Below are 25,980 nucleotides of genomic sequence, written 5' to 3' on the forward strand. Positions count from 1 at the left end.
AGATTTACAGCAGAGGTCACTATTGAGTGACCAACGCAGTGTCAATACAGCGTCAACGCTTTGTTAAATGTGTCGATACACACTTTGAGGCATCATCATCCCATCACTACCGGACCCCCTGATTGAGGCTGTTCAGTCCCTGTGTTCTGTCCCAATGTCAGAGTCTGGTCCGCATTGCCAGCATAGGTTGGATGCACCGATCGTCACCGATTCTGTTCCTAACCTTTACTAACAGAATTTCTAGGTGCAGCCGAGCGTTGAGGGTGTCCGGTTTGGTGACATCTCTGCTTTTTGCAGATATTGTGGTTCTGTTGGTTTCATCAAGCCACAATGTCAAACACTCACCGTAGTGGTTCGCAGCCGGGTGTGCAGCAGTTGGAATGAGAATCAACACCTCCAAATCTGAGACCGTGGTTCTCTGTCGGGAAAGAGACCCCACCCCAAGTGGAGGAGTTCAAAGATCATGGGGTCTTGTTCACGACTGAAGGGAGGATGGCGTAACAGGCAGATTGGTGCAGTGTCTGTCGTGATGCCAACTCTGTATCGGTCTAGATGGATCAATTATGACATTACCAAGAGCGACATTATTCTAGTGGAGACTAAAGAAATTACAGTTAACACTATTTTAACAGGAACCATACTTTAGCAAAGTGATTCTCAACTGGTGGGTTGGGACCCAAAAATGGGCTGCGGATCCTTTTTGGGTGGGTTGCGAACAGCTAGTAAAAACTGACATATTTGACGTATTCTTTTATTTGACTTTTCCACAACAGTCCAGTAGTGCTCCTACATGGAACATATTAGGTAAGCGACAGGAAGTATAGCTGCCTTGTGCTTTAGCATTCAGTATACTCAGGGAAACAAAAACAGTGCCGCTCAGCCTCTGGCTGATGGACGCCATGGCGAACAATATGCTTTTGGCGGTGCATCAAACTAATTTAAAACAGCTTTTGAAAATATAATATACTATGCACGTGTTGTCAGAAACTGTTTTTAAACAACACATTCATTATTGTTCTTAACTTATATAAAATCTGGTTGCAACTTTGTAACAAAAGAAAAGGAACATGTGGGTTCCATGGTGAGAACAGTTGAGAACAACTCTTAAATCCTCCACGTTTAAAGAGGAAGTCAATGCAAACATTTTTTTCTCAAGAACATGTTGTATGCAAGCCCACTAGTTGAAACGGGGCATTCTGATAAATACTGCGTTTGTGGAATAAGTGTTAATCCACTCGGTTTTCACCATCTCTTGTCTTCTGTCAACTGAAAATGACATCACAACTGCTCACAATGACCAATCACAGCTCAGATTAAGAAAACAGGTCAGCCGTGATTGGTCGTTGTGAACAATTGTGATGTCATTTTCAGTTAACAGAAATTACAAAATGGCCACCCTCAGAGATGGCTAAAAAGAAGTGCATTTTGCTGCTTAACTTATATTCTACAAACGTAAAATTAATCAGAATGCCGTGTTTCAACTAGTGGGCCTGCTGGGGACATATTCTTGAAAAAAATATATTTGGGTTGACTTCTGCTTTAATCTTATCACAACTTAACTCATTCACTGCCAGACATTTTCAGACCCTCTTTCACCCTAACTTTTGAACAGATTTGAAAAAAATATGAATAAATTCCTGGGACTGAATGGCTGGGCTGTGAAAAGACAAGTAAATTCGTCAATGGCAATGAATGAGTTAAGAGGCATAATCAAGCCCATGACAAGGCAGTTGGCAGATGGCAAGTGCACACCAGTGAGTTGCATTAGTCATTGAAAGCCAATTCTTAAAAGCTAATTTTTACTTCAGTGTCACTGTGAGCACACATTTTTCATAAATGCAAACTCAATTATTGTAAACTCTCACATTTGTGCTATACAAAGTACAACAACAATACTGTATAATGATGATCTTGCTGCAAAGACCAAAGGCAAAATAAGACTACAGTGTTTTATTTTTGCTGGGGGCGGGGTTCACACAAAAACTCTCTAGTATAAAAAGACAATAAATGAAATTTGAAATTTGTCAAAAAACAGATTTGCTGTGTACCATAAAGATCATTTAGATCAAATGCTTACACGAAAAGACTGACATTAAAACATCGTGGCATAATTGCAGTAAAACCTAAACCTAAGCCGCCTGGTCAGTACAGTGAGGACCTAATTGGGCACAGATTTAAATCATAAGCCTTGGTTCCAGAAGAGATTCCCATCGCTCTGTTACCTGTGGGCATAAAGTAAAATCACAAAGTCAACGGTTACACACTCAGAAGAAAGTACGCCTTCTTTCAGTTATGTGAAGTAGACCTCGACTTGGTTCTCAACCCTTAGTTGTACATTGGGATTCTACTTTTCCTCTTCACTGCTAAACCCCCCCCTCACCCTTCCAAATATTTGTAATATTAAGATAATGAATTAGGGTACTCTCAATTGGGGTTGCCTATGCCAAACCAAGAATGAATAGAAAAAACCTACACAACTTACTAAGATTTTTGAAATTTTGTTGTTTTCATAGGACTTTCAAAGTTATTTTTTTATTTTTTATTTTTTTTACCAAAACACCTGATCAAAGAAATAATTTTAAAAATACATATTTACAGGGTTCCTATAGTTTTTAAGATTGTTTGAGACCTATTCAAAGACCTTTATTTAAAAAAAAAAAAAAAAAAATCTATTTCACAGCCATATCTGTTAAAAAAAACCCTCTAACCTTTTGTCTTGGTTGCACTAATGCTTAAATTAGTTGCAACCCAAATTTTTGGCCGCATCATATTCACAGAGATGACAACCTACAATAATTCACTTCCTAAACATCCATCCATTATCTGTGGATAATGCGGTCTCTCGTCAGACATTTTTACCCCATGTTTCAATATTTATAATAAATACGTTTTTATAGTCGAGGAGACTTAAACTGATTGTACCTGAACAACCTATAATGTTCTTAGTTGCAACATCGTGAAACTCGGGCGCAGATTATCCGTACCGCTTCTCCTCACAAGGGTCGCGGGGCGTGCTGGAGCCTATCCCAGCAGTCTTCGGGCAGTAGGACACCCTGAACTGGTTGCCAGCCAATCGCAGGGCACACAGAGACAAACATCCGCACTCACAATCACACCTAGGGGCAATTTAGAGTATCCAATCAACTTACCATGCATGTTTTTGGAATGTGGGAGGAAACCGGAGTGCCCGGAGAAAACCCACGCAGGCACGGGGAGAACATGCAAACTCCACACAGGGAGGCCGGAGCCGGGATCGCCGGGATCGAACCCACGACCTCTGAACTGTGAGGCGGACGTGCTAACCAGTCGACCACCGTGCCGCCCTCACTTCCTAAACAATTTATCAGAATTTTTATGTTTTAAAATTCTGTCAGAAACAATACAGTGGGACTATGGAGTGTTTTATGCACCGGCATATGTTTAATATTAATGCTTGAAAAAACAAATCACTCACAAAATTATAATTTACTTGTGCAGCGACATTTCAACATTTTTAAATGAAGGCAGGACCCCAAATTATTATTTAAATTTGTAAAATTCTGTCAGGAACATTACAGTGGGACTTACGTGCGGAAGTCTATTATATATTTAATATTAATGCTTCAAAGAATAAATAATTCACAAATGTATTATATACTTAGCAATGACATGTCAACAATGCACAATGCACACACCTACAGGCGTGCATATATATTTTTAAATAAAAGGCAAGACCCCAAACAATTTAGTGTGACTGGCAATTTTCATGTGAAAACATTTTCAACGATCGAAATAAAACCAAATTATTAAAAATATCAGTCACCATAGCTGTACTTCTACAAGCACAAGCCGTGGCCGTTTGTATTCCAACAAGTGTTAATTACTATTATGACAGCAGGACACACTGAAGTCTCATAGCGTTTGTTGTCCATTCATCCATTTTCTGAAACACTTATCATGTTCAATTAGTTGTCGTTAGTTGTTGCTTCCGCACTATTGGACATAATAAACTGGAGTTGAAACTTCACTTTGTGCCGCTGCCTTTGTTCCTCGTTGTATTGAAGCGTTGGGAATCTGAGCCTGGAGCCATGTTTCCTACTTGGAAAAGTAGCGAGCCTCGGTAGCCGAGGTTTTAATAGTTAGCCATTAGTTTAGGCATAGTCTGATTCGGCAGCTCCGCTTTTGTTTAAGTTCCCTCCGCCCGCTACAGTGCTTAACAGACCTGACAACAATCCACGGAGATCTCGCTGGTTGCGGTCTCTCGTCAGACATTTTTACCCCATGTTTCAATATTTATAATAAATACGTTTTTATAGTCGAGGAGACTTAAACTGATTGTACCTGAACAACCTATAATGTTCTTAGTTGCAACATCGTGAAACTCGGGCGCAGATTAGAGCCCTGGCATGGAGCATAAAATTTAATACCCTTATATAAAAATTCAAGACTTTTAAGGTATCATTTCCAAATTGATGAATTCAATGTTTTCAAGACCTTTTAAGACCCTGTGGGAACCCTGTATTTATACAGTATAATTCGGATTACCCTGGATCCTCTGGACACAGCATACTCCACAATCTCTGATCCGTCTGAGTTCTGATACACCAGATCAAATTTGCCAGGCTCAGAAGGGGCTAGTAAAGGAAGTAAATTGAAAGTGAAAGCTTCAGTTAAAATTTTGTGTCGTGTTACTATGAAAAAAAAAAACAAGTACATGATCGCACGCATACATTTACGCATGCATAATGGTCAAGTGAGTCTTACCTCGTGCAGCAGAAAGCAGTTCCAGCTCAATCTGTTTTGTTACTGGGTCAAAGCTCACAATCATACCCTCCTAAAATGCAAATATGGTTTGAATGAATGATGAAAACTTGAATGTCCTCAAATACCACCTTAGATTTGATTTCTTTTTAATAATTTGCAGCAAAATTATACACACCTTGTATTCTGACACCTCTGGTGTATAATTCTCTGTAAGCTCCAGCAGCTGTGAAACAAAAACAAATGTGTGGAAATTTTGGTCGACTTTTCCTTAAGTGGTCAAAGACAATCAGGGAATTCAAAGCAACACCATATTTACCATCTTCTCCAAAAATGGATGTGAAAAAAAATGTGACTTGAAAGAGGATGCAGCAATGTAAACCTAAACGACCCCTGGAAAATTCAGCGTATCTTGATGATCGTCTGTTGCCAGGTTGTGGGCTGCCAAAAAACCTGTCTGTACACAGCTCCGGTTCTACGACTGGGAGACTAACTAAAGGACCTTTACACAGCCAAAACACTTACGTCAGCAAAAGGTGGCAATCGATTAGATAGAGATATTGTCAGGTGTGCCGTGGGAAATTATCTAGTTCGTGTGCCTGTGCGGTCTAGCGCCTGGCAGCGTAATCATGTCTTTACTACATTGTAGTACTCTTCCATACCAGCAGGTAGCAGCAGCAGGTAGCAAATTGTCTTTGTTTAGAGACAAGTGAATTAGTGATGCATGTTTATCCAAACAGGCCGATGTTTTACACTAAGTGTACAAGCGAAATGGCAGAAATCCTGTTTTACCATTAGCTTCAATGTTGGTAGTCGAAGGTAGTTCTGACTCGGTCCTAGTAGCACATCTTCTTATCCATGATTTGAATTTCTTTGAATTACTCACACGGACTGAAAGTTACTTTTTGTCTTCTTGTATTGAAGGTTTTGTAATCCAACAAAGTGAGCAAAGTCATTCAGTACAGCAGATGGATAACATGTACTTAGACTATGAGCACGGTCAAAAGCTGTTTGCTTCCGTGACTACAAGCACACTGTATACTAAAACGCTGTCTGCCTTGCTACTACTACTACAAGTGCATTAAATCTTTATGATCACAGACATTGAGATACTACTTTATGATGACACAATTGATGACTCTAGGCTTCCAATTAGGGGCCGGAAATGTGAAGACTAGCAGGCTTCTAGTTACGCAATAAACAAACGAGAGTCAAATAACTAAGAAACAGATAGTATACAGTGACTTACGATCAAACACAACAAATTAAATTCTTTAACTGTCCGCCTCACAGATGAGACATAACTAGTTGATAGGTCTTTCCAGGGTGTCTTTGTCTTGACCATGACACGCCTCACATGCCCTTGTGCATCTGGGATGACACGAGCGATTCTTCCCATCAACCATGATCCACGGGGCGCAGATTCATCCATTATCATGTCAATATCTCCAGCAGACAGGTTCGTCTTGAGTTGATTCCACTTTTGACGTTCTTGTAAAAGCGGGAAGTACTCACGCACCCATCGTTTCCAGAATAAATCCGCTAGATATTGAATCTGCCTCCATCTCCTGCGTGTATATGAGTCTTCTTTACTGAACAATCCAGGTGGCATCACCGGCTGCTTCTTCATCAGTAACAGATGATTTGGAGTTAACGCTTCGAGATCTGTGGGGTCGTTGGTTGTTGTTGTAAGTGGTCTATCATTCAGTATGTATTCCACTTCAAACATTAGTGTCTGCAGACACTCATCTTTAAGGATTTGTGCCTTGAACAGATTTCATCACCTTTCTTATGGAGCGTATTTGTCTTTCCCAAACTCCCCCGAAATGGGAGGCTGCAGGCGGGTTAAAAATCCATTGAATCCCTTTTTGCATTAGTGCGTCGTGGATCCTTGATTGATTCCATTGCTGAAGAGACTCTTAATTCACGTTCGGCTGCTACGAGGTTAGTCACATTGTCTGACCTCATAACTTTCGCTTGTCCTCTTCTGCACAGGAAACGACGAATTGCGTTCACACATGAATCAGTGTCCAAAGAATGAGCACCTTCAATATGCGTAGTGAGACAAGTGAAGAGAACTCCATATCTTTTCACGCGGCTGCGTCCCTGTTTCACGTCAAACGGGCCGAAATAGTCCACCCCTACGTTTGAGAAAGGGGGTTTGTCGGGAACTATTCTGTCCGGAGGAAGGTTTGCCATTTTTTGTTGAAGAGCCTTGCCTTTTACTTTTTTCTGCAGAGCACTCAATTTGACAAAAGTCTCCTCACTATTGAATTCGCCGAAGGTATCCAATACATTTGTTGCAATTTCGAGAGCATGTAATTCCGTCCACAGTGTCCAATCTTTTCATGAATGTCTCTTAGTGTCCAATCTTTTCATGAATGTCTCTTAGGATTAGTGTGGTGATGTGTGAGTCCTTGGGATGATGATTGGATGCTTTACATGATCTGGCATGGCAGATTCACATAGACTTCCTCCAACCCTCAGAACTCCATCCTGAATCACTGGGTCGAGCTTTATTAAATGACTGCTCCCCTTTAGGTTGTTTCCCTTCGACAGCATGACCATTTCTTCAGGGAACCATTGACTTTGAATGTATTTGATTATCACCATTTCAGCTCTCTTTAGACATTCAACAGTCAATTTATAATTGTCATTCGTTTGGTGGTTGGGCCCTGTTCGTAGACCCCTCCTGGTTTCTCTGCAGCACTGTGTCCTTTACTTTGAAAATCCAAGCGACGGCCCGCTTCAACCTGTACCAGCTTGATTAGTGGTTAATCAGCTTGTTCATGGTGTCTTTGTCTTCAACTGCATGCGTGAGATGTACGTGTCTCACTTCGTTGTCGTCTTCTTCCTTGTTCGTTTGGTCAGGTCTGCTCGGCCGTTGGCTTTCTGGTTCTCGTAGAAAGGCTGGACCATTAAACCAGCTCGTGTTCAGAAATTTGATTGGAGTTATCCCTCTGGACGCGCAATCAGATGGGTTTACTGTGGTATTGACATACCTCCATTGGTGCAGTTTTGTAGATTCTCTAATAGTAGCAACGCGGTTGGCTACAAAAGTCTTGAGACGAAGGGCTTCATTCTCTATATATTTCAACACTGTCGTGCTCTCAGTCCGGAATGTTGAATCATACAAATTCATTTGAATATCTCGTTTTAACATCTTGTCTGTGCTGACGGACACAACAGCTGCTGTCAATTCCATATGTGGAATTGTTGTTGGTTTTGTTAGGGCCACACGTGATCTTCCCATCATGAATGCGCAGTGGAGCCGTCCATGTTCGTTAGTTAATCTGAGGTACGAGGCTGTTCCGTATCCATTTTCGGACGCATCAGAGAAGTGATGAAGTTGAGCTTCGATAACTGGCCCAAAGTCCATTGGTTGTACACATCTGGCTAATTTCATATCTGAGAGTTGGTGAAGTTCTTGTAGCCACATGTTCCACTTTTGTGATAGCTGTTCTGGAATTTCATCGTCCCACGAAAGCCCTTCCTTGCACAGTTGTTGCATGATCATCTTGGCTGGAGTACGACTGGAGCAATGAAACCAAGTGGATCGTAGATCGATCTTGTGACTAAAAGGATTCCTCGTCTTGTGAGGGGTTTGCCCTTTACGTTAATTCTGAATTTGAATGAATCTGATTCGATGCACCACAACACTCCTAGGGCTCTTTCCACAGGAAGATCATCGTGGTTCGTCTCCCGGTCTTTCAATTCACTTGCTTTCTCGCTGTCTGGAACAGATGCAAGCAGTTTACGACTGTTACTCGTCCACTTTGTCAAGCGAAAACCTCCCTCGGCACACAACGCTGTGAGGTCTTCTCTCAGTTTGATCGCTTGAGCTTCGGTGGCAACTGATTTTAAACAGTCATCTACGTAAACGTTTTTGACGACTGTATCCACAACCTCAGGCTGAGCTTGTTTCCGGTTTTCATGTGCTGTCCTTTGAAGAGGGAACGTAGCGCAGCTCGGTGAAGAGGTCGCGCCGAAGAGGTCGCGCCGAAGAGGTGTACTGTCATTTTGTACTCGGCAACATCCTGATTGAGGTCTCCTTCAGGCCACCACAGGAAGCGCATGAAATCTGTGACTTCTTCAGGAACACGCACTTGGAAGTGCATCTTTTCGATATCCGCCATCATAGCAATTGGTTCTTGTCTGAATCGAGTCAATACTCCAACAAGCGTGTTTGTTAGGTCTGGTCCTTGTAGAAGCTCGCTGTTCAGTGAGACTCCTTGATAGCTGGCCGCGCAGTCATATACAACTTTGAGCTTTTTCTTCTGTGGGTGGAGTACTCCATGGTGAGGAAGGTACCATACTCGGCCGTCTTGACGGCACAGCTGTCTTTGTAGCACTTTTATTGCATAACCTGCGTTCACCATTTCTTTCATGAAGCTGTTGTACTCAGTGTGAAGTACAGGATCTTTCTTTAATTTAGTTTTAAGATACCGTGCTTGTTGCAATACAACATTTAGATTATTTGGCATTTGGATATTTGCTGTCTTCATTGGTAGATGTATGTAGTAATGTCCATCCATGTGACAAGCAGAGTTTGACATGAATTCCATAAAGCGACGATCCTCTTGTGACATCTCTAATTTGTTGTCGCATTTCCGCTCAGGAAAGTCGTGGTTATATTGCTGAATGAGCAGTTGTTCTATATTCTTATGGTCCACAGCAATTCTGCTAATTGAATATTCGTTTCCGTTTGCTGGAGTGTTAGTAGGCTTCTCCAGTGGACCGTTTAGAATCCAACCAATTGCAGTTTTTACCGCATATGGTCCATTGGCTTGGCTATGGATTACTTTCCATGGCTCCTGTAGCTTGTGTTCTTTTATTCTGATAAGGAGTTCTACTTAATATGGGGCATTTTGATTTCGCTTAGATATGGCCATTTGTCAATGTCCTTTTAGTGTGGAGCATTCTTTGCGGAGATTGGGACAGTTCTATGAAGTTATTGTCTTCTGCTGATTTCCAAATTAAATCAGAAGCCGTTTTCTTCAGAAATTCCACTCTTTCTTTATTTGGTTTTTCTCTTAGTTGACGACATTCTTCCATAGTATGGCCCTTCTCACAAAAGACACATGGCTTTGTGAAAGCCCGGTTGAAGAATGACGCATCCTTTGACTTTGATGACTGGCTTTGTTCATCATCAACTTGTTTGGCGTTTATTGCAAAGCTGCTTTCTCTGATTTGTGTCTTTTTGTTTTGGAATGTTCTTAATATCCTTCCTTTCAGTTGCTGTGCTGTTGATTTGTCCAAAAAGAGGCTTAGACATGATTTTAGCTTGGCGCTCGATGAAGCATACTAGGTCTGTAAACTTGGGTCGTGTACCACAGCGTTCTTCTACATCATATGCGTGGATTCTCCATTGGTCCCTTAATTTGAATGGCAGTTTGGCGACAATTGCTCTCATTGTCGTTGCATTGTCTATTTCTTCCATATAATCCACATCTATCATGGCGTTGCGACAGCTCACCAAATATCTTGAGAACGCGGTCAAGGCCTTCCCATCTTCCGCTTTTATTATTGGCCAATTAGAAGCTTTGTTTATTAAAGCTGTGGCGATTTTTATCGGGTTTCCATAATTGTCGTGGAACAGCTTCACCGCCACTTCATAACCGCTCGCATCGGTCATATGTTGGCAGCTCTTCACAAGGTCCCGAGGCTCACCTCTGGTATACTGCTCTAAGAAGTACAGTTTGTCTGTGTTGCTATCTGTTCGAGCATCAATAGCATAATTAAAGGTTAAAGCTCAAGATAGCGACCCATGTAGATACACTTTGTTGAGCTCGTGAATATTGATGTCGTACCAGTCGTTTAAAATGAACTTTTGGGACTCTGATGTAATTCTGAAGGATACCTGTTTCAACTCTTCTTTTTTGTCCACGAGACATTGACTTGTGGCGGCACGGTGGTCGACTGGTTAGCACGTCCGCCTCACAGTTCAGAGGTCGTGGGTTCGATCCCGGCTCCGGCCTCCCTGTGTGGAGTTTGCATGTTCTCCCCGTGCCTGCGTGGGTTTTCTCCGGGTACTTCGGTTTCCTCCCACATTCCAAAAACATGCATGGTAAGTTGATTGGATACTCTAAATTGCCCCTAGGTGTGATTGTGAGTGCGGATGTTTGTCTCTGTGTGCCCTGCGATTGGCTGGCAACCAATTCAGGGTGTCCCCCGCCTCCTGCCCAAAGACAGCTGGGATAGGCTCCAGCACGCCCCGCGACCCTTGTGAGGATAAGCGGTACAGATAATGGATGGATGGATGGACATTGACTTGTGCTGTTCAAGGACTGTTTTGAAGACCTGTCTCTGGAAGTTGCTAAAGGTTAGCAGCCTAATTAGCAATTCCTTCTTCGTCATGTCGGGTGGAAATAAAACCAAGAGAGACGCGAAAAGCAGAGAGATTTCGAAGCCAGCTGGGCTTATGTTTGACATGGATGTTATTGATTTTTCTAACTTATGTACAACTCTACCGCAAACGCCATCCCAAAGTCCTAACTCCAAGAAGTCTTGCACTGTTTCGGTTTCAAAGAAGGGGGATGTAGTGTCCAACGCCGACATTCTGAAAACTATCAACAACTTAAATGACCGCTTCACCGAGTTCCAAGATGGTGACAAAGAATACAAAGGATATTGCTGACATACAAGAACATCTGAAAGGTTTAGAGATCGAACGGCAAGGCACAGAAGTTGAAGTGAAGGTGCTAAAAATCAAAGTGGCTGAAATGGAGGAAAGACATGAACAACAAGAACGGTACAGTAGACTATGGAATCTCCGCCTCCTGAATCTTGAGGAACACAGCAATGTGTTTTTAATCCAAAAAAAAGTCAACCTTCAAATAATTATGTTCAGTTATGAACTCAGTACTTGGTCGGGAATCCTTTTGCAAAAATGACTGCTGCAATGCGGCATGGCATGGAGGCAATCAGCCGGTGGCACTGCTGAGGTGTTATCGAGACCCAGGATGCTTCGATAGAGGCCTTAAGCCCATCCACAGTGCTGGGTCTGGTGTCTCTCAACTTCCTCTTCACAATATCTCCCAGATTCTCGATGAGGTTCAGGTCAGGAGAGTTGGCAGGCCAGTTGAGCACAGTAATACCATGGTCAGTAAACCATTTACCAGTGGTTTTGGCACTGTGAGCAGGTGCCAGGTCATGCTGAAAAATGAAATCTTAATCTCCATAAAGCTTTTCAGCATATGGAAGCATGAAGTGCTCCAAAATCTGATAACTATCTGCATTGACCCTGCCCTTGATAAAACACAGTGAACCAACACTAGCAGCTGACATGGCACCCCAGAGCATCACTGACTGACTGACTGATGATTTAGTGGATAGAGTACCTCCGAGGTTAAATCAACACTCAAGTTTCAAAAACACTACCTTTACTTGCCAACAATTGTCAGTAAATGATATATGGAGGTTTTTATACCCTGATAAGAAAGAGTTCACTTGGTGTAATGCAAGCAGATCTGCTCAATCCAGAATTGACCTTTGGCTCATATCTCCATCATGTTTACACTTGGTTTCAGATTGCTCACACAGTTATGCTCCTTTATCTGATCATCAATTAATTTCTATCCGAATGGTAGGCAATAAACAAAAAAATAATTTACAAGGCTATTGGAAATTCAATAACAATTTATTAAAAAGATAAAAAAAAATTGTGAATTGGTTAAAGGCATGGCGAGAGAAATTTCTAATGACATCAATTTGAACAATACATTAAAATGGGAATTCTTCAAGTTCAAAATAAGGGGACTAGCTATTAAACGTAGTAAAGAAATAAAAAAGAATAATATCAATAAGGAGTTGAGTATTATGAACGAATTAAATGTCTTAATGGGCAAAGACAATCTTTCAAATGAAAAAAAATTGAATTTAACAGTTAAAGAGCTTTTGTAAGCTTTTTGTAAGGTCTCAAACCAAATGGTTGGAGATGGGAGAGAAAAATTCTTTTTTTTTTGTCTTGGAGAAGCAAGCAAGCTTGGAGAATAGCAAAAGGAACAATATTTCTTCCCTAAAAGTAAATGATATTGTAATTTCAGACTCATTAGATATTTCTAGACATGTTCATTCCTTTTATAGTAATATATATCAACCAGAAAATTGCAGAAGTGATTCAAATTCATTTATGGCTTCAATTAAAGATCTTATCCCTAACATCTCAGAACAATTTAAGATAGATTGTGAAAAGGCTATTACAAAAAACGAGATTTCAGAAGCGCTCCACTCAATGAAAAGAGGCAGATCCCCAAGTATCGACGGGATCTCTGTATCTTCTATATTCATTTTTGGGAGAACATAGAAAGCAATTATTTGAAATGTTTAAGGAATGCATAGAAGGAAGAGAAATGTCCACAACCATGAAACAGGGTTTAATTACTTTAATACTCAAACCAAATAAAGATCATTTGTTGATAAAAACTGAAGACCCATTACATTATTAAACGTAGATTATAAAATTATTTCTTTAGTTTTTGCTAAACGTTTAAAAGAAAATCTTGGTGAAATCATAGGAGAAACTCAAACTGGTTTTATGTCTAATCGACATATTAGTTCTAATATAAAACTAATCCTTGACCTGATGGATTACTCTGAACATCTTGAATCAGAGGCACTTATATTATTTTTAGACTTTTATAAAGCATTTGATACTGTAGAACATCACTTTTTATTTGATGCCCTTCATAGCTTTGGTTTTGGTCAAAATTTCATCTCGGTTATTCAAATGCTTTATAAAAATATTGATAGCTGTGTGATGCTCTATCCCAATACAACAAAAGGTTTCCTGTTTTAAGGTCAGTTCGTCAAGGATGCCCAATCTCTCCTTTTTTGTTTTCAATTGTAGCAGAGTTGCTATTAATACACCTTTTGAATCTATTTTTTGATAAAGAAATTAAAGTAACTCAACTAGCAGATGACAGTTATTTTTTTACGAGATAAACATCAGGTTGATAATGCTTTGTTTTTGATTCAACAATTTTCTAAGGCATCTGGCTTACAATTAAATAAATCGAAATGTGAAATTTTGGCTTTAACTCAGATTAAGGAAGCAAGTCTATGTAATATTTCTGTAAAGAAAGAAGTTAAATACCTTGGTATTCATATTTGTAAGAATGTTAAAGAACGCTAACATAATAATTTTTCTACAAAACTGAAAAAGACAAAGACTATTTTGGATTTATAGCTTCAAAGGAATATTTATTTATTGGGTAGAGTGCTCTTAACCAAAGCTGAAGGGGTGTCACAGTTTGTTTATCCTGCTCTATCTCTTGATGTGCAAGACTCTACAGCTAAAGATATTGATGGCATGTTGACAAACTTTGTGTGGAAGAACAAGTATCACCACTTGATAAAAGGACTTCTTTCTGGCTCTAGAGCTCAAGGTGGACTTGAATTATTATCTTTCATGGACTTGAATCGTATGTTTAAAGTGAAATGGCTGAAGGAATATTTAAAAGCTCCATCATCACTATGGTACTTTATTCCGCATAATATTTAAAAAATGTTGGTGGGTTGAATTTTCTGTTAAAATGTGACTGTAATATTACAAAGTTACCTCTTAAACTTTCCACTTTTCATCAGCAAGCCCTATTAACATGGAAATTATGTTACTCCCACAACTTCTTTCCTCACAAATATATTATATGGAACAATGTGTATGTTGTTAGAAGGAACAAGTCTTTATATTTACAGCATTGGGTTGACAAAAGTATTCTTTTTTTAAAAAGATCTGTTTAACTCAAACGGGCAATTAATTAACTATGAAACAGTTTTGAAAGAGAAGGAATTCCCTATTAAAGCACAAGAATTCAATTTTGTTGTGAATAGCATATCTAGTGGTATATTAGAACTGATGAAAAGCTATAGTGGTGAAGAAGTAAATACAATTTCAGATTCAACGTTTTATATAAATGGTATTGATCTGATGAGTAAACATTGTAATAACAGCCATATTATACTGTGCTTCCATAATCATAGGAAAATAATCCCTCGTGGGAAATTCTTCTGGAACTCTCAATTTACAAAAATAAGATTGGCGTAAAAGATGGCTTGTTCCTTATAAATTTTTTGTACCAAAGTGAGAGAAATACATATAAAAATATTACATAACATATATCCAACTAAGTTATATATTTCAAAATTTGCTGAACTGGATGATGAATGTACATTTTGTGGAACTGTTCAAGAATGTGTAACTCATTTTTTCCATAAATGTCTCTTTAGTGTAAAATTTTGGAAAGATGTACAGACGTATATTTCTCATAAAACTTCTCAAAATGTAAAGATTGAGGGTAAAAATATTATCACTTACCCGGTTTTCAAAGATTCAGAAATTTGCAATATTGTTGGTCTTTTTATTTTGTTAGGAAAATTTCATATTCACAAAGCCAAATTCTTTAAATTTACGCCATGTTTCAAGGTTTTTTTGATTGATATCGAATGTTACATTGAGTCTCTTAAGTTTGTAAATAAGAAAGGTAATAAGTTTCGTGAAATTGATTCAAAATTTTTTAGTTGAAGTCTGTCGACATTTTGTTTATAGTGGAATTGTACTGGGATGTCTGATTGTACATATTTTATTTGTTTGTTTTTTGTTTTTTTTAAAATGTTGTTTCCACTTATTGTTCATTGTTAAATTGACAAAGAAAATATTATGGAATTGTTAAATTGAATATTATGTCAATTAAAAAAAAAAAATAATAATAATAATTGATGTTAGCTCCATACTCTTCTGTATCTGTATTTTTTTAAAAATCTTTTTCAGTTACTATTTTTTTCACAGTTAGTGGCGTTTTCTTCTAGCAAGCTTTTGACTATTGTAATGGCAGAAATCCTGTTTTACCATTAGCTTCAATGTTGGTAGTCGAAGGTAGTTCTCACTCATAGTAGCACATCTTCTGATCCATGATTTGAATTTCTTTGAATTACTCACATGGACTCAAAGTTCCTTTTTTGTCTTCTTGTATTGAAGGTTTTGTAATCCAACAAAGTGAGCAATGTCATTCAGTACTGCAGATGGACAACATGTACTTAGACTATGAGCATGCTCAAAAGCTGTTTGCTTCCGTGACTACCAGCACACTGTATACTAGTGATGGGTCGAACAACACTGGTACATCAGCACTGTGCCGAGTTCTCAAGTGTGAAACCCCGTATTGGTGCGTGTATCGCTTTAACAAAAAATCATGTGACCAATACAGGAAGTGTGTCATTTAGCTGTGCCGTGTCAAATTGTGTTTATAAGGAAACAAACTGTACCGACACGTTGTGGGTTTGTTGGATGGAGATTTAACACTTTGATGAACAAAATCCCATACATAAATTACACGTTATCTCTAAATTTTTTTCAGAGAAATGTGTTATATATTACATGTTCATTTCAGCCTTTACACAAACAAGCAGATTTTGAACTCTTCTCATCAACAACTTCCATCAGCAAACAAATGGAGCAAATACAATATACAAAGATCATATTTTAAGTACAAATCTAGCAATTGAATAAAGATTTAATATTATTTCACAAGCTAATGTTGGGTCAGCATGCAAGTTGTTCCATCATATTTACATATTGTTTACCTCCATTGATTTGAGATCTACAGCAGAGGTCACTATTGAGTGACCAACGCAGTTTCAATACAGTGTCAACACAGCTTGGTAAATGTGTCGATACACACTTTGAGGCATCATCATCCCATCACTACTGTATACTTGTGATGGGACGAAATGGGCCGAGGCTCCAAAGCTTGTGTCGAGTAATGGGAGGGGCGTTTCCACGAAACTTGTATCGAGGCGCGCGTCACTTCGGCAAAACCCGGAAATGATGACGTGTGAAGCCTTGCCGGCCGGCTGAGTCTCATAGACACTTTGGGGGGGTGGTCCCACGTTTGGCACGCATTGCAAACACAGTACAGACTACGGTATAAATTGGTTGCAAAACGCAATGGCGATCGCCTGTTATCTCACATTTTGTGGATTTCGGGCTCCTGTACTTGTTACACCTGTGTGCAACAGTGCAACTATTGCAATCTATTTTCGAGCCTTTCCGTTGCTTACGATGGAACCTGCGCGAAAAGGCGATCCTCCACTGTATGGGAGCATTTTGATTTGATTGCTTCCAATAAGGTAAGGGAGAAAAACTACATTATTATAAATGTGACAATGCAGCTTTTCGTTTGTTCTTGTGTCTAACTTTTGTTATTTCACAGGTGAAGTGTCTGTTGTGTGCAAGGGAACTTGTATACAACAATAACACCTTGTCTATGTTGAGGCATTATAGAGCCTTGCATGAGAGCAAGGAGAGAGCCGTGAAACTGGGCCAAGCTTAGGTAAGCAAAATTACACAGTGTATAGACAATGTTAAGATACACTTTAAACACTGCATTACTAACATAACCTGTAATTGATTTCTGATTGCAAGAGAGCAAAGATGTAGATGAATCCTTGGTCAACATGGTCATTGAGGACTGTCAGCCCTTCACTATTGTGGAGGACGAAGGGTTCAGAAAGTTTGTTACAGCTTTGAACCCTACCTATGTTCTTCCCACAAGGAAGGTATGTATGTGAACAGATGAAGTATTTCTTCTCATTTCCCCATAGTGGCAATTCCAATAGTTTTATATTGTTCCTTTTTAGGCTTTGAAAGCTATGGTGGACGACAGGTATAAGCTGGCCAAAGAAAAAGCCAAAGAAATGGTGTCAAAGGCTGCTGCAATTAGCCTTACAGCAGATATGTGGAAATCCATGAACACTCATATCTAGCTGTGACCTGACATTTTATTGATGAACAAACATCATTGCGCAGTATTGTTTTGGGGGTAGAACATTTCCCCAAGACTGAAAATCTTGCTCGCACAAAAACTGCACTCATGTCTGATTGAGATACTACTTTATGATGAAAGAATTAAAATAATACTTCAAAGCCTTGGCTCTCACACTAAGTATCAATATGAAACATTATAAAATACTTTTTTCTTTGTGTTTATTTAATTCCTATTCAAGATGTTTTAATATAACGCCATTCTTCAATGTTAAAAAATGATTATATGAACAATATAACACATATTGTTAAAATAACCTTTTTTTCCCCACTATTTCAGATGGTTGCGTGCCGCAGGATTTTTTCAATGAAATAAATGTTCCTTGACTCAAAAAAGTTTGAAAAACACTGGTCTATATCATTATCGTCACTTATTTCAGAGCTCCCATGATCGCCTGTATCCGTCATTACTGCTCGAAAAAGTTCTGGGACATCCTCCGAGGAAGATACCTCACGACACCGTCACATGTATATTCTGATGCATTTCATCAGATAAGAGACCGAGAATTGGTTGAAAAAAAAAAAATGACGTAGCCACTTTTCCGGCTGTAGAGGTAGAAAGACGCAACAGCGCTCCCGGCTCTAGTGGTAGAAACGCGGTATCCGGTAATGCGCTCCCGACCTAACTAGGTTAAATTAAAGCCGTTTATCAATGTCAAAACCACACAGAGCGGTCTCTGACCCTGCCATGTATGGTCTAAGAACATACTCGAGAACGCATTTTCAAAGATGCTGGAACGGATGTGTATTTGTGTACTTTGCACCCAAGCCTATATGCCTCCATTTTAACTTACAATTGTAGATGTACAGTAGTGATGAACTGTGTTAAATGGCAATGCCTTTCTAAAGTATTCCAGAGTGCACATGTTAAATTCCTTTACATAATGATGCTGTTTTGTGCAGGGATGGAAAGTCACAAGCATTAAATGTTGGTTTGCGACCTTGCCACTTACATCAATCAATCAATCACATTTTATTTATATAGCACTTTTCATACATAAAAATGCAACTCAAAGTGCTTTAAAACATTCAAAGCAAAACATAGAATTATCTTCAATCAAAAGAAAAGATAAATTATTTAAAAGTTGTTGAAAGCCAAACTAAAAAGGTGTGTCTTGAGCTTCCTCTTAAAAATATCAACAGTCTCTGCAGACCTGACATCCTCTGGCAGGCTATTCCAAAGGTGAGGACCAAAATGGCTGAATGCAGCCTCGCCATGCATTTTGGTCCTCACCCTTGGAATAAATAAAAGGCCGGCGCCAGAGGACCTCAGGATCCGCGAGGGCTGGTATGATAAAAGCAAATCAGATAAATAAGATGGCCCAAGACCATTAACACATTTATAAACTAATAAAAGTACTTTAAAATCGATCCTGAAACACACAGGGAGCCAATGCAGCAATTTCAAAACTGGCGTAATGTGCTCCCGCCCTCTGGTTCTCGTCAGCACCCGAGCGGCTGAATTCTGCAGTAGTTGCAGTGGTGAAATGCTCTTTTTCGGGAGGCCAGAGAGCAGGGCATTACAGTAATCTAAACGACAGGAAATAAAGGCATGCATCAGCACTTCCGTGTTAGCCTGAGAGAGAAACGGGCGGACTCTGGCGATATTCTTAAGGTGATAAAAACCAATCTTGGTTACATTTTTAATATGAGGAATAAAACTGAGCTCAGAGTCAAAAATGACGCCAAGGTTCTTCACACAGTGTGAGGGATTAAAAATGTGTAGTTTTGGTAAAAGCTTCTCTCTCTGACCTTCGGGACCGATAACTAAAACCTCAGTCTTGTCCTCATTGAGCTGTAGGAAATTATCTGCCATCCATGACTTGATATCTAAAATGCAATTTAAAAGGGTATCAATGGGTCCTGTGTCATCAGGAGACACGGCAATATACAGCTGCGTGTCATCAGCATAGCTGTGAAAGCTGATGCCGTGTCCCCTGATGACATCCCCGAGGGGAAGCATATAAAGATTAAAAAGTAAGGGGCCTAAAATCGAACCTTGAGGAACCCCACATTTGATTTCATGAGTTTTACAGGAACAAGTATCCATACTTACAAAGAAATATCGGTCTGTGAGATAGGAATAAAACCAGTCAAAAACAGTACCAGAGATGCCCACTAGATTTTTAAGTCTATTTAATAAAATTTGGTGATCTACTGTATCAAAAGCAGCGCTTAGATCCAGTAGCACCAAGACTGTGAGTTTTCTCACGTCTGCAGTGCACCTAATATCATTTAAGATCCTTAAAAGAGCAGTCTCCGTACTGCGGTTCATCCTAAAACCAGATTGATATTTCTCAAAAATATTATTTGTATTTAAAAAATGATTCAACTGGATGAAAACCAGTTTTTCTAAAATCTTACTTAAAAACGGTAAGTTGGATACGGGTCTGTAGTTATTAAAAACGCTCGGGTCAGAACCGCTCTTCTTCAGAAGGGGCTTCACCACCGCCGTTTTAAAGGCAGCGGGGAAGACGCCTGTCTGAAGAGAGCAATTGACTATATTTAAAATTTGTTCTTCAAAAAATCCATAAAATGTCTTAAAAAGAAATGTGGGAATTGGATCCAAAAGGCAGGTTGTTGGGTTTACCTGGGAGAAAACTCGAACAAGTGTCCTTGCATCAACCAGGGCAAAACTTTCCAGTGTTTCCTCATGTAAATATGATTGTCCGGGTTTATTAAAACTTGTGTTTTGACGGGCTAAAAGACTGGATCTTATGTCATCGATTTTACTTCTGAAGTGGTCTGCAAAGTCCTCACAGAGAGCATCTGTTGGTCTCTGTGGGGACTTATTAAAATCAGAACTAGTTAAAAGTTCAAAGGTGGAGAAGAGAACCCTGGGGTTGTTTTTATTGACTGTAATGAGGTTTGAGAAATAGGAAGATCTTGCCAGTTTTACTGTTTTATTGTAAGATTTCAGTTGTTCGCATAAAATTTCATAGTGTACTGTAAGTTTACTTTTTCTCCACCTCCTCTCTGCACTCCTGCATTTTCTCTTTGATATTTTGATAGCATTGTTTCTCCACGGGGGTACAGTCTTTGTTTTTGTTGTTTTAATTAAAAGTGGAGCTACTGAATCTAATGATGATTTAAGATGTAGGTTAAAATTGTCAACAATAAGATCACAGGGTGCAGGTAAAATGTCAGCAGGAGTGTTTTTTAAGATCTCGATAAAATTTGCTGCCACCTCAGAAGATAGGTAGCGTTTCTTCACTGTTCTGACCGGGACTGCTAGATGGTTAAAACTGGCGATGTTAAAATAGACACAGTAGTGGTCTGACACTGCCAAGTCAACAACAGAGGACACACCAGCAGACAAGCCATAGGTTATAACCAAATCCAGGGTGTGTCCTCTGTTGTGAGTTGGCTGCAAGACGTGCTGTTTAAAATCCAAGCAGTTTAAAAGGTTTGAAAAATCTCTGGATAGTGGGTCCGAGATGTTGTCCATGTGTATATTAAAATCGCCAGTTATTAATATCCTGTTATAACTGGAATATAAAATGGATAAGAATTCTGAAAATTCTGTAATAAAAGAAGTGGAATGATGGGGAGGTCTATAGACGGTAATGCAGAGAATAGGGGGACTGCTAAAAACAAAGGCATGGTGTTCAAACGATAAATAGCTGCTAAAAATGATCTCCTTTGATAAAAGAGTATTAATAAAAATTGATGCAGTCCCGCCTCCTCTTTTGCCATCCCTTGTAGAAAATAAAAATTTAAAATTCGGTGGGCAAGCCTCGTTGAGAGCAACTGGAGCATCTGTACCAAGCCATGTCTCAGACAAAAGTATACCATGTAAATCATTGTCTAAAATCAGGTCGTTTATGATAAAAGTTTTGTTTAAAAGGGAGCGCACGTTCAGCACGGCCAGATTAATTATTGTGCTGGACGTGCGCTCATGGTGGTACGAATGAGCAGTATTAACATATACTAGATTACCACTGTTAAAACCACGTTGTTTGTGTGTGCAAGGGAAGCGTCTGCCGGTGATGGTTTCAATGGGAAAATTGTCCGATAGTGGTAATGATAATGAGGGCCTGCAGGGGGAGCTAGTGAGGGTGGTGGTACTGTGAGCAGCTGGTATTGGCCTGTAAGTGATGGTAGTGACATTGTCATTGCAGCGTTTATGAGTAGAAGAAGAAATATGATTGGTAAACAAGAGTCAGCTGGGAGTGGAATTGGTTACGACATGGTGGATGTTAGCGGCTAAAATCTTGCTACCAAGAGAGTTCGGATGAACACATGCAGAGATTTCTCCAGATGCTCTGAATCTTTTGATGCTATGATGGACCGTAGATGATGAAATTCCTCAATTCCTAACAATTGAAGGTTACAAACGTTATTCTTAAACTGTTGGACTATTTGATCATGCAGTTGTTCACAAAAGCGGTGAATCTCACCCCATCCTTGCTTGTGAAAAAATAAGCCTTTTGGGGATGCTCCTTTCACAACCAATCATGACACTGACCTGTTTACATGTAACCTGTTCACCTGTGGAATGTTCCAAACAGGTGTTTTTTCTTAGCATTCCTCAACTTTCCCACCCCTTTTGTTGATCCAGTCCCAGCTTTTTTGGAATGTATTACAGGAATTAAATTCAAAATGAGAGAATATTTGTCAAAAAAGACCAACAAGCAAAACATAAAAACGAACAACCCAAAACATTAACGTTCATCAGTTTGAACATTAAATATGCTGTCTTTGTAGTGTATTCAACTGAAAATACTGTAGGTTGAAAAGGATTTGCAAATCATTCTGTTGTGTTTTTATCAATGTTTTTTCCTGTTGGAATCAGGGTTTGAGAACTTTTGAATGTACGTATTACACAGCACTCAGTCCACAAAATGTTGTGATGATTCTTTGGCAAATACTGACTTGCTTTGAATACCTTCCTTATTTATTCATTTGTTATAATAGGACTTTGTGCAGGCTTCTTGCTGATAGCTCTGCTACACATACTGTAGGTGTCTGCGAAACGCAGAGGCATTTTGGATTGTCCCTAGATGGAAGATCGTCCCGAGATGGAAGACCAGCTCAATGGTGCTAGAAGTTAGTTCAACAACATTTTTCATAGAGGAGTAGTAGTAGGATTATTAGAATTTATTTTTTCCACACAGTATATTTGTTTGATTTTGTGTAATAAATTCAAATCAAAAGCGCTTCCTCTGGGATAAACCTTTAAAGAGGAAGCCTGCCCAAACATATTTTTTTCAAGAATATGTTCTACGCAAGCCCACTAGTTGAAACAAGGCATTCTGATAAATATTTCGTTTCTGGAATAAGAGGTAATCCACCCATTTTCAGCCATTTTTTTAATGTCACTTCTGTCGACTGAAAATGACATCACAAATGCTCAGGTAATGACCAATCACGGCTCAGCTTCAGAAAACAAGTGAGTCGTGATTGGCTGTTACCTGAGCCCGGAGCAGTTGTGATGTCATTTTCAGTCAACAGAAGTGACAAAATGGCCGCCCTCTGAAATGGCTAAAAAGGGGTGGATTTTGCTGCTTAACTCATATTCCACAAACGCAATATTAATCAGAATGGTGTGTTTCAACTAGTGGGCCTGCTGGGAACATATTCTTGAAAAAAAATGTCTGAGTTGACTTCACCTTTAAAGGGAGTGATGTAAATTTGTCAGTTGCTACACATTGAACAATCACCACCACACACATGCACACAAAAATCACGTTTAACAATTGAGAAAAAAAAAAAAAAGTTTACCTTAAATGCTATCCTCTGTCCAACTTGTGGAGGGGCTGCAAGAAGCGGCATAGCACTGTAATCTTGTGGAATAGTTTCAGCTCCATTCTACACATGCATGAAAACAATAGAAGATTATAGTTTTCACAGTAGACAGATAATGATTGAAGGATCTGAATCTATATGAATGGCTTTATATTAGCCAGCAGGTTAACCAAAAACCGAATTGAGAATTACACATCGCATAATCAGTTCAAAGTCTCAGAGTCAGCGTGCCCTAATCTGAGCACGGGACCAGCTGATGAAGATCAGCCCCATAGGCAGGGCCAGCCAGGGAGGAGACCAACCCACATTATGTTTAGATTTTGAAGAGTATAAATGTGAGGGCTGCGTGTTAGACCGCGCCCCTTTTCTGCCCTCGCCCGTTTCGGGTGAGAGCATTCGTGAGGATGGAAAAGCTGCCCAGATCTGATCATTGTATGATTCCTAAACTTCAGAGATGGTAATGAAAACTGACAAGAAAATTCAATCGATTTGTGTGAGTCTTTATTTATATTGGATACCTTCTTGAAAGATAAAACGAACACGCATTGAGTAAGTAGTTGTTTTGTAAATTGCTAATTGGGTTTATGGACTCGAGACCTACAAAACATTCCAACATGAAAATTGACTACATACAAATATTGTACTTGATATGATCCAGAAAGACTGAGCAAGTTTTCAAGAGTGATAGTTGAAGACATCGTTTTATGGGAAATTTCGCTGCGATAAGTAGGAGAAGCACCTCCACATCTGTTATAGAGGAAACATACGTGAAAACCATTCATTGCATGATCCAGTGGAATAGCCACTCTTAAGTTTAAAGATGAAGTCAACACAAACTTTTTTTTTCCAAGAATGTGTTCTATGCAAACCCACTAGTTGAAACGGGGCATTCTGGACTTCCGGACGGACTTCGACATGGCGGCAGCATAAATAGCGAGCTCTCCGACATTGAGACTAAGAAAGCCCAATGGTCACGTCGATTTGAGAAATTGATAATAAATATAAGAGTGTCATAGTAAGGGCAATGAGAAAAAATAAGGGAAGAAGTCGAATGTCAAGTAAAAACGCGGATTTCACCATCGAGAAGAACAACGAGCCAGCTAAGCTAACAGGCCAGCCAGCTCAGCCAACAAGCGAAGCAGCCAAATTCGGAGGAGAGGGCATTAAGCTAGCCGGAGAATTGATTGAATCTACAGGCGCGGAAAAGAAAGCCGAGCGGAAAACGCGACCAATCCAAGAGATAGAAGAACCACAACGACCTGTGGAGAATATGGCAAACATGGACATGATTCTACAAGAGATACGAGACTTTCGCTGGGAGAACTTGGAGTTTGCAAGAAATTAAGGAGGGAGTTTGCAAGAAATTAAGGATGACATTAAGAAGACAAACAAAAGAATCGATGATGTTGAGAGGTGGGTTGTGGAAGCGGAGGAGCACACACAGAGTCTGGAGGAAGCTACAATGGAGCTCGTGGAGCTGCAGAGGCAGATGGAGACGAGAATGACGGATTTGGAGGGCCGCGAATGCAGGGAGAATGTCCGAATTCACGAAAGAAGGAGCAGAGGGAAGTGCCCAATCGATGATCACTTTTGTCGAAAAACTTCTCGGAGAGAAACTGGACTTGCCTCCCTCGTTTGAGATGAAGATTGAAAGAGCACACCGAACGCTTGTGTCACAGCCCCCCAAAGATTCACCACCAAGGTCCATTGGGATGAAGGTACAATGTTTCTGGAGTAAAGAAGAACTTATTAAGATAGAGTGGCAGAAAAGGGGTTTCATCTACAAGGGAAGAAAAGTATTTCTTGAGCACGATTATGCCCCGGAGGTTCTGAAAAGACGCAAAGAGTACACTGAGGCGAAGAAGGCACTACGAGGGAAACACATCCGCTTACAGACACCTTTCCCGGCAAAGCTCCGGGTGTTCTACGAGGGGGAACCACACGTCTACAACACGGCGGCGGAGGCGACGAAAGACCTGGTGGCCCGAGGCTTTAAGGTTGAGGTCGTGGAGACACCGGAGACTTGTACTTGTACGGAGACTTGTAAATTCGTCAATGGCAGTGAATGAGTTAATGTTCAAACTGATTACCTTTTTTCTTTTTTTATATATTAATTCTTTTTTAATTTGATGCCTGCAACATTTTCCCCAAAAACTAGGACAGCGGCATGTTTATATCACTGTGTTATATCACCTTTGCTTTTAACAAGCCTCAGGAAGCATTTAGGAAGTGAGTATAATAATTGTTGAAGCTCTGTTGGGGTAATTCTTTCATATTCCTGTTTGATATACAGTCTCAGGTGCTCAACGCTCCAGGATCTGTTTTTTTATTTTGTACTTCATAATGCACCACGCGTTTTTAATGAGAGGCATATGAGTCTAGTACTTGCACTCTTATTCTGTTGTGACAAATGCGGGAATACGGTGTGGCATTGTCTTGCTGAAATAAGCAGCAATGTCCCTGAAAATAACGTTACTTGGGTGGCAGCATTTGCTCTAAAACCTCTAAGTACCTTTCAGCATTAACTAATTTACAGATGTGCAAATTAGCCATGCCACGGGCACTAACACACCCCCATATCATCACAAATGCTAGCTTTTTAACTTAGAGTTGATAATTTGGATAGTCCTGGAGGACACGAAACATTCAATTGAATAAAGGTTGAAAAGGAT

General features: G+C 39.7%; 2 protein-coding genes across 6 annotated transcripts in view; one reads left to right on the plus strand and one right to left on the minus strand.

Annotated features, from left to right (window-relative positions):
- Positions 1-25,980, plus strand: part of LOC147135030 (uncharacterized) — a 38,002-nt gene that overhangs the window by 5,226 nt on the left and 6,796 nt on the right. The window lies entirely within an intron of this gene.
- coil (coilin p80) overlaps positions 1,936-25,980 on the minus strand; it is a 36,601-nt gene continuing 12,556 nt past the window's right edge. For 2 of the 5 annotated variants that reach the window (XM_086054588.1, XM_086054591.1), the window contains exons 3-7: positions 23,285-23,371; positions 4,919-4,966; positions 4,744-4,813; positions 4,525-4,613; positions 1,936-2,222 (exon numbers count right to left, since the gene is read on the minus strand). In XM_086054588.1, coding sequence (XP_085910714.1) covers positions 2,175-2,222; positions 4,525-4,613; positions 4,744-4,813; positions 4,919-4,966; positions 23,285-23,371 — 342 coding nt within the window. In that variant the 3' untranslated portion in view covers positions 1,936-2,174. Of the gene's footprint in view, positions 4,614-4,743; positions 4,814-4,918; positions 4,967-21,802; positions 21,877-23,284; positions 23,372-25,980 lie in introns of those variants that run through there. The other 3 variants (XR_015089960.1, XM_086054590.1, XR_015089961.1) reach the window with 3 other exon arrangements.

This window comes from Filicampus tigris, chromosome 16 (genome assembly GCF_054856515.1).
Source record: "Filicampus tigris isolate MCC_2025a chromosome 16, RoL_Ftig_1.0, whole genome shotgun sequence".
Lineage (NCBI taxonomy): Eukaryota > Metazoa > Chordata > Actinopteri > Syngnathiformes > Syngnathidae > Filicampus > Filicampus tigris.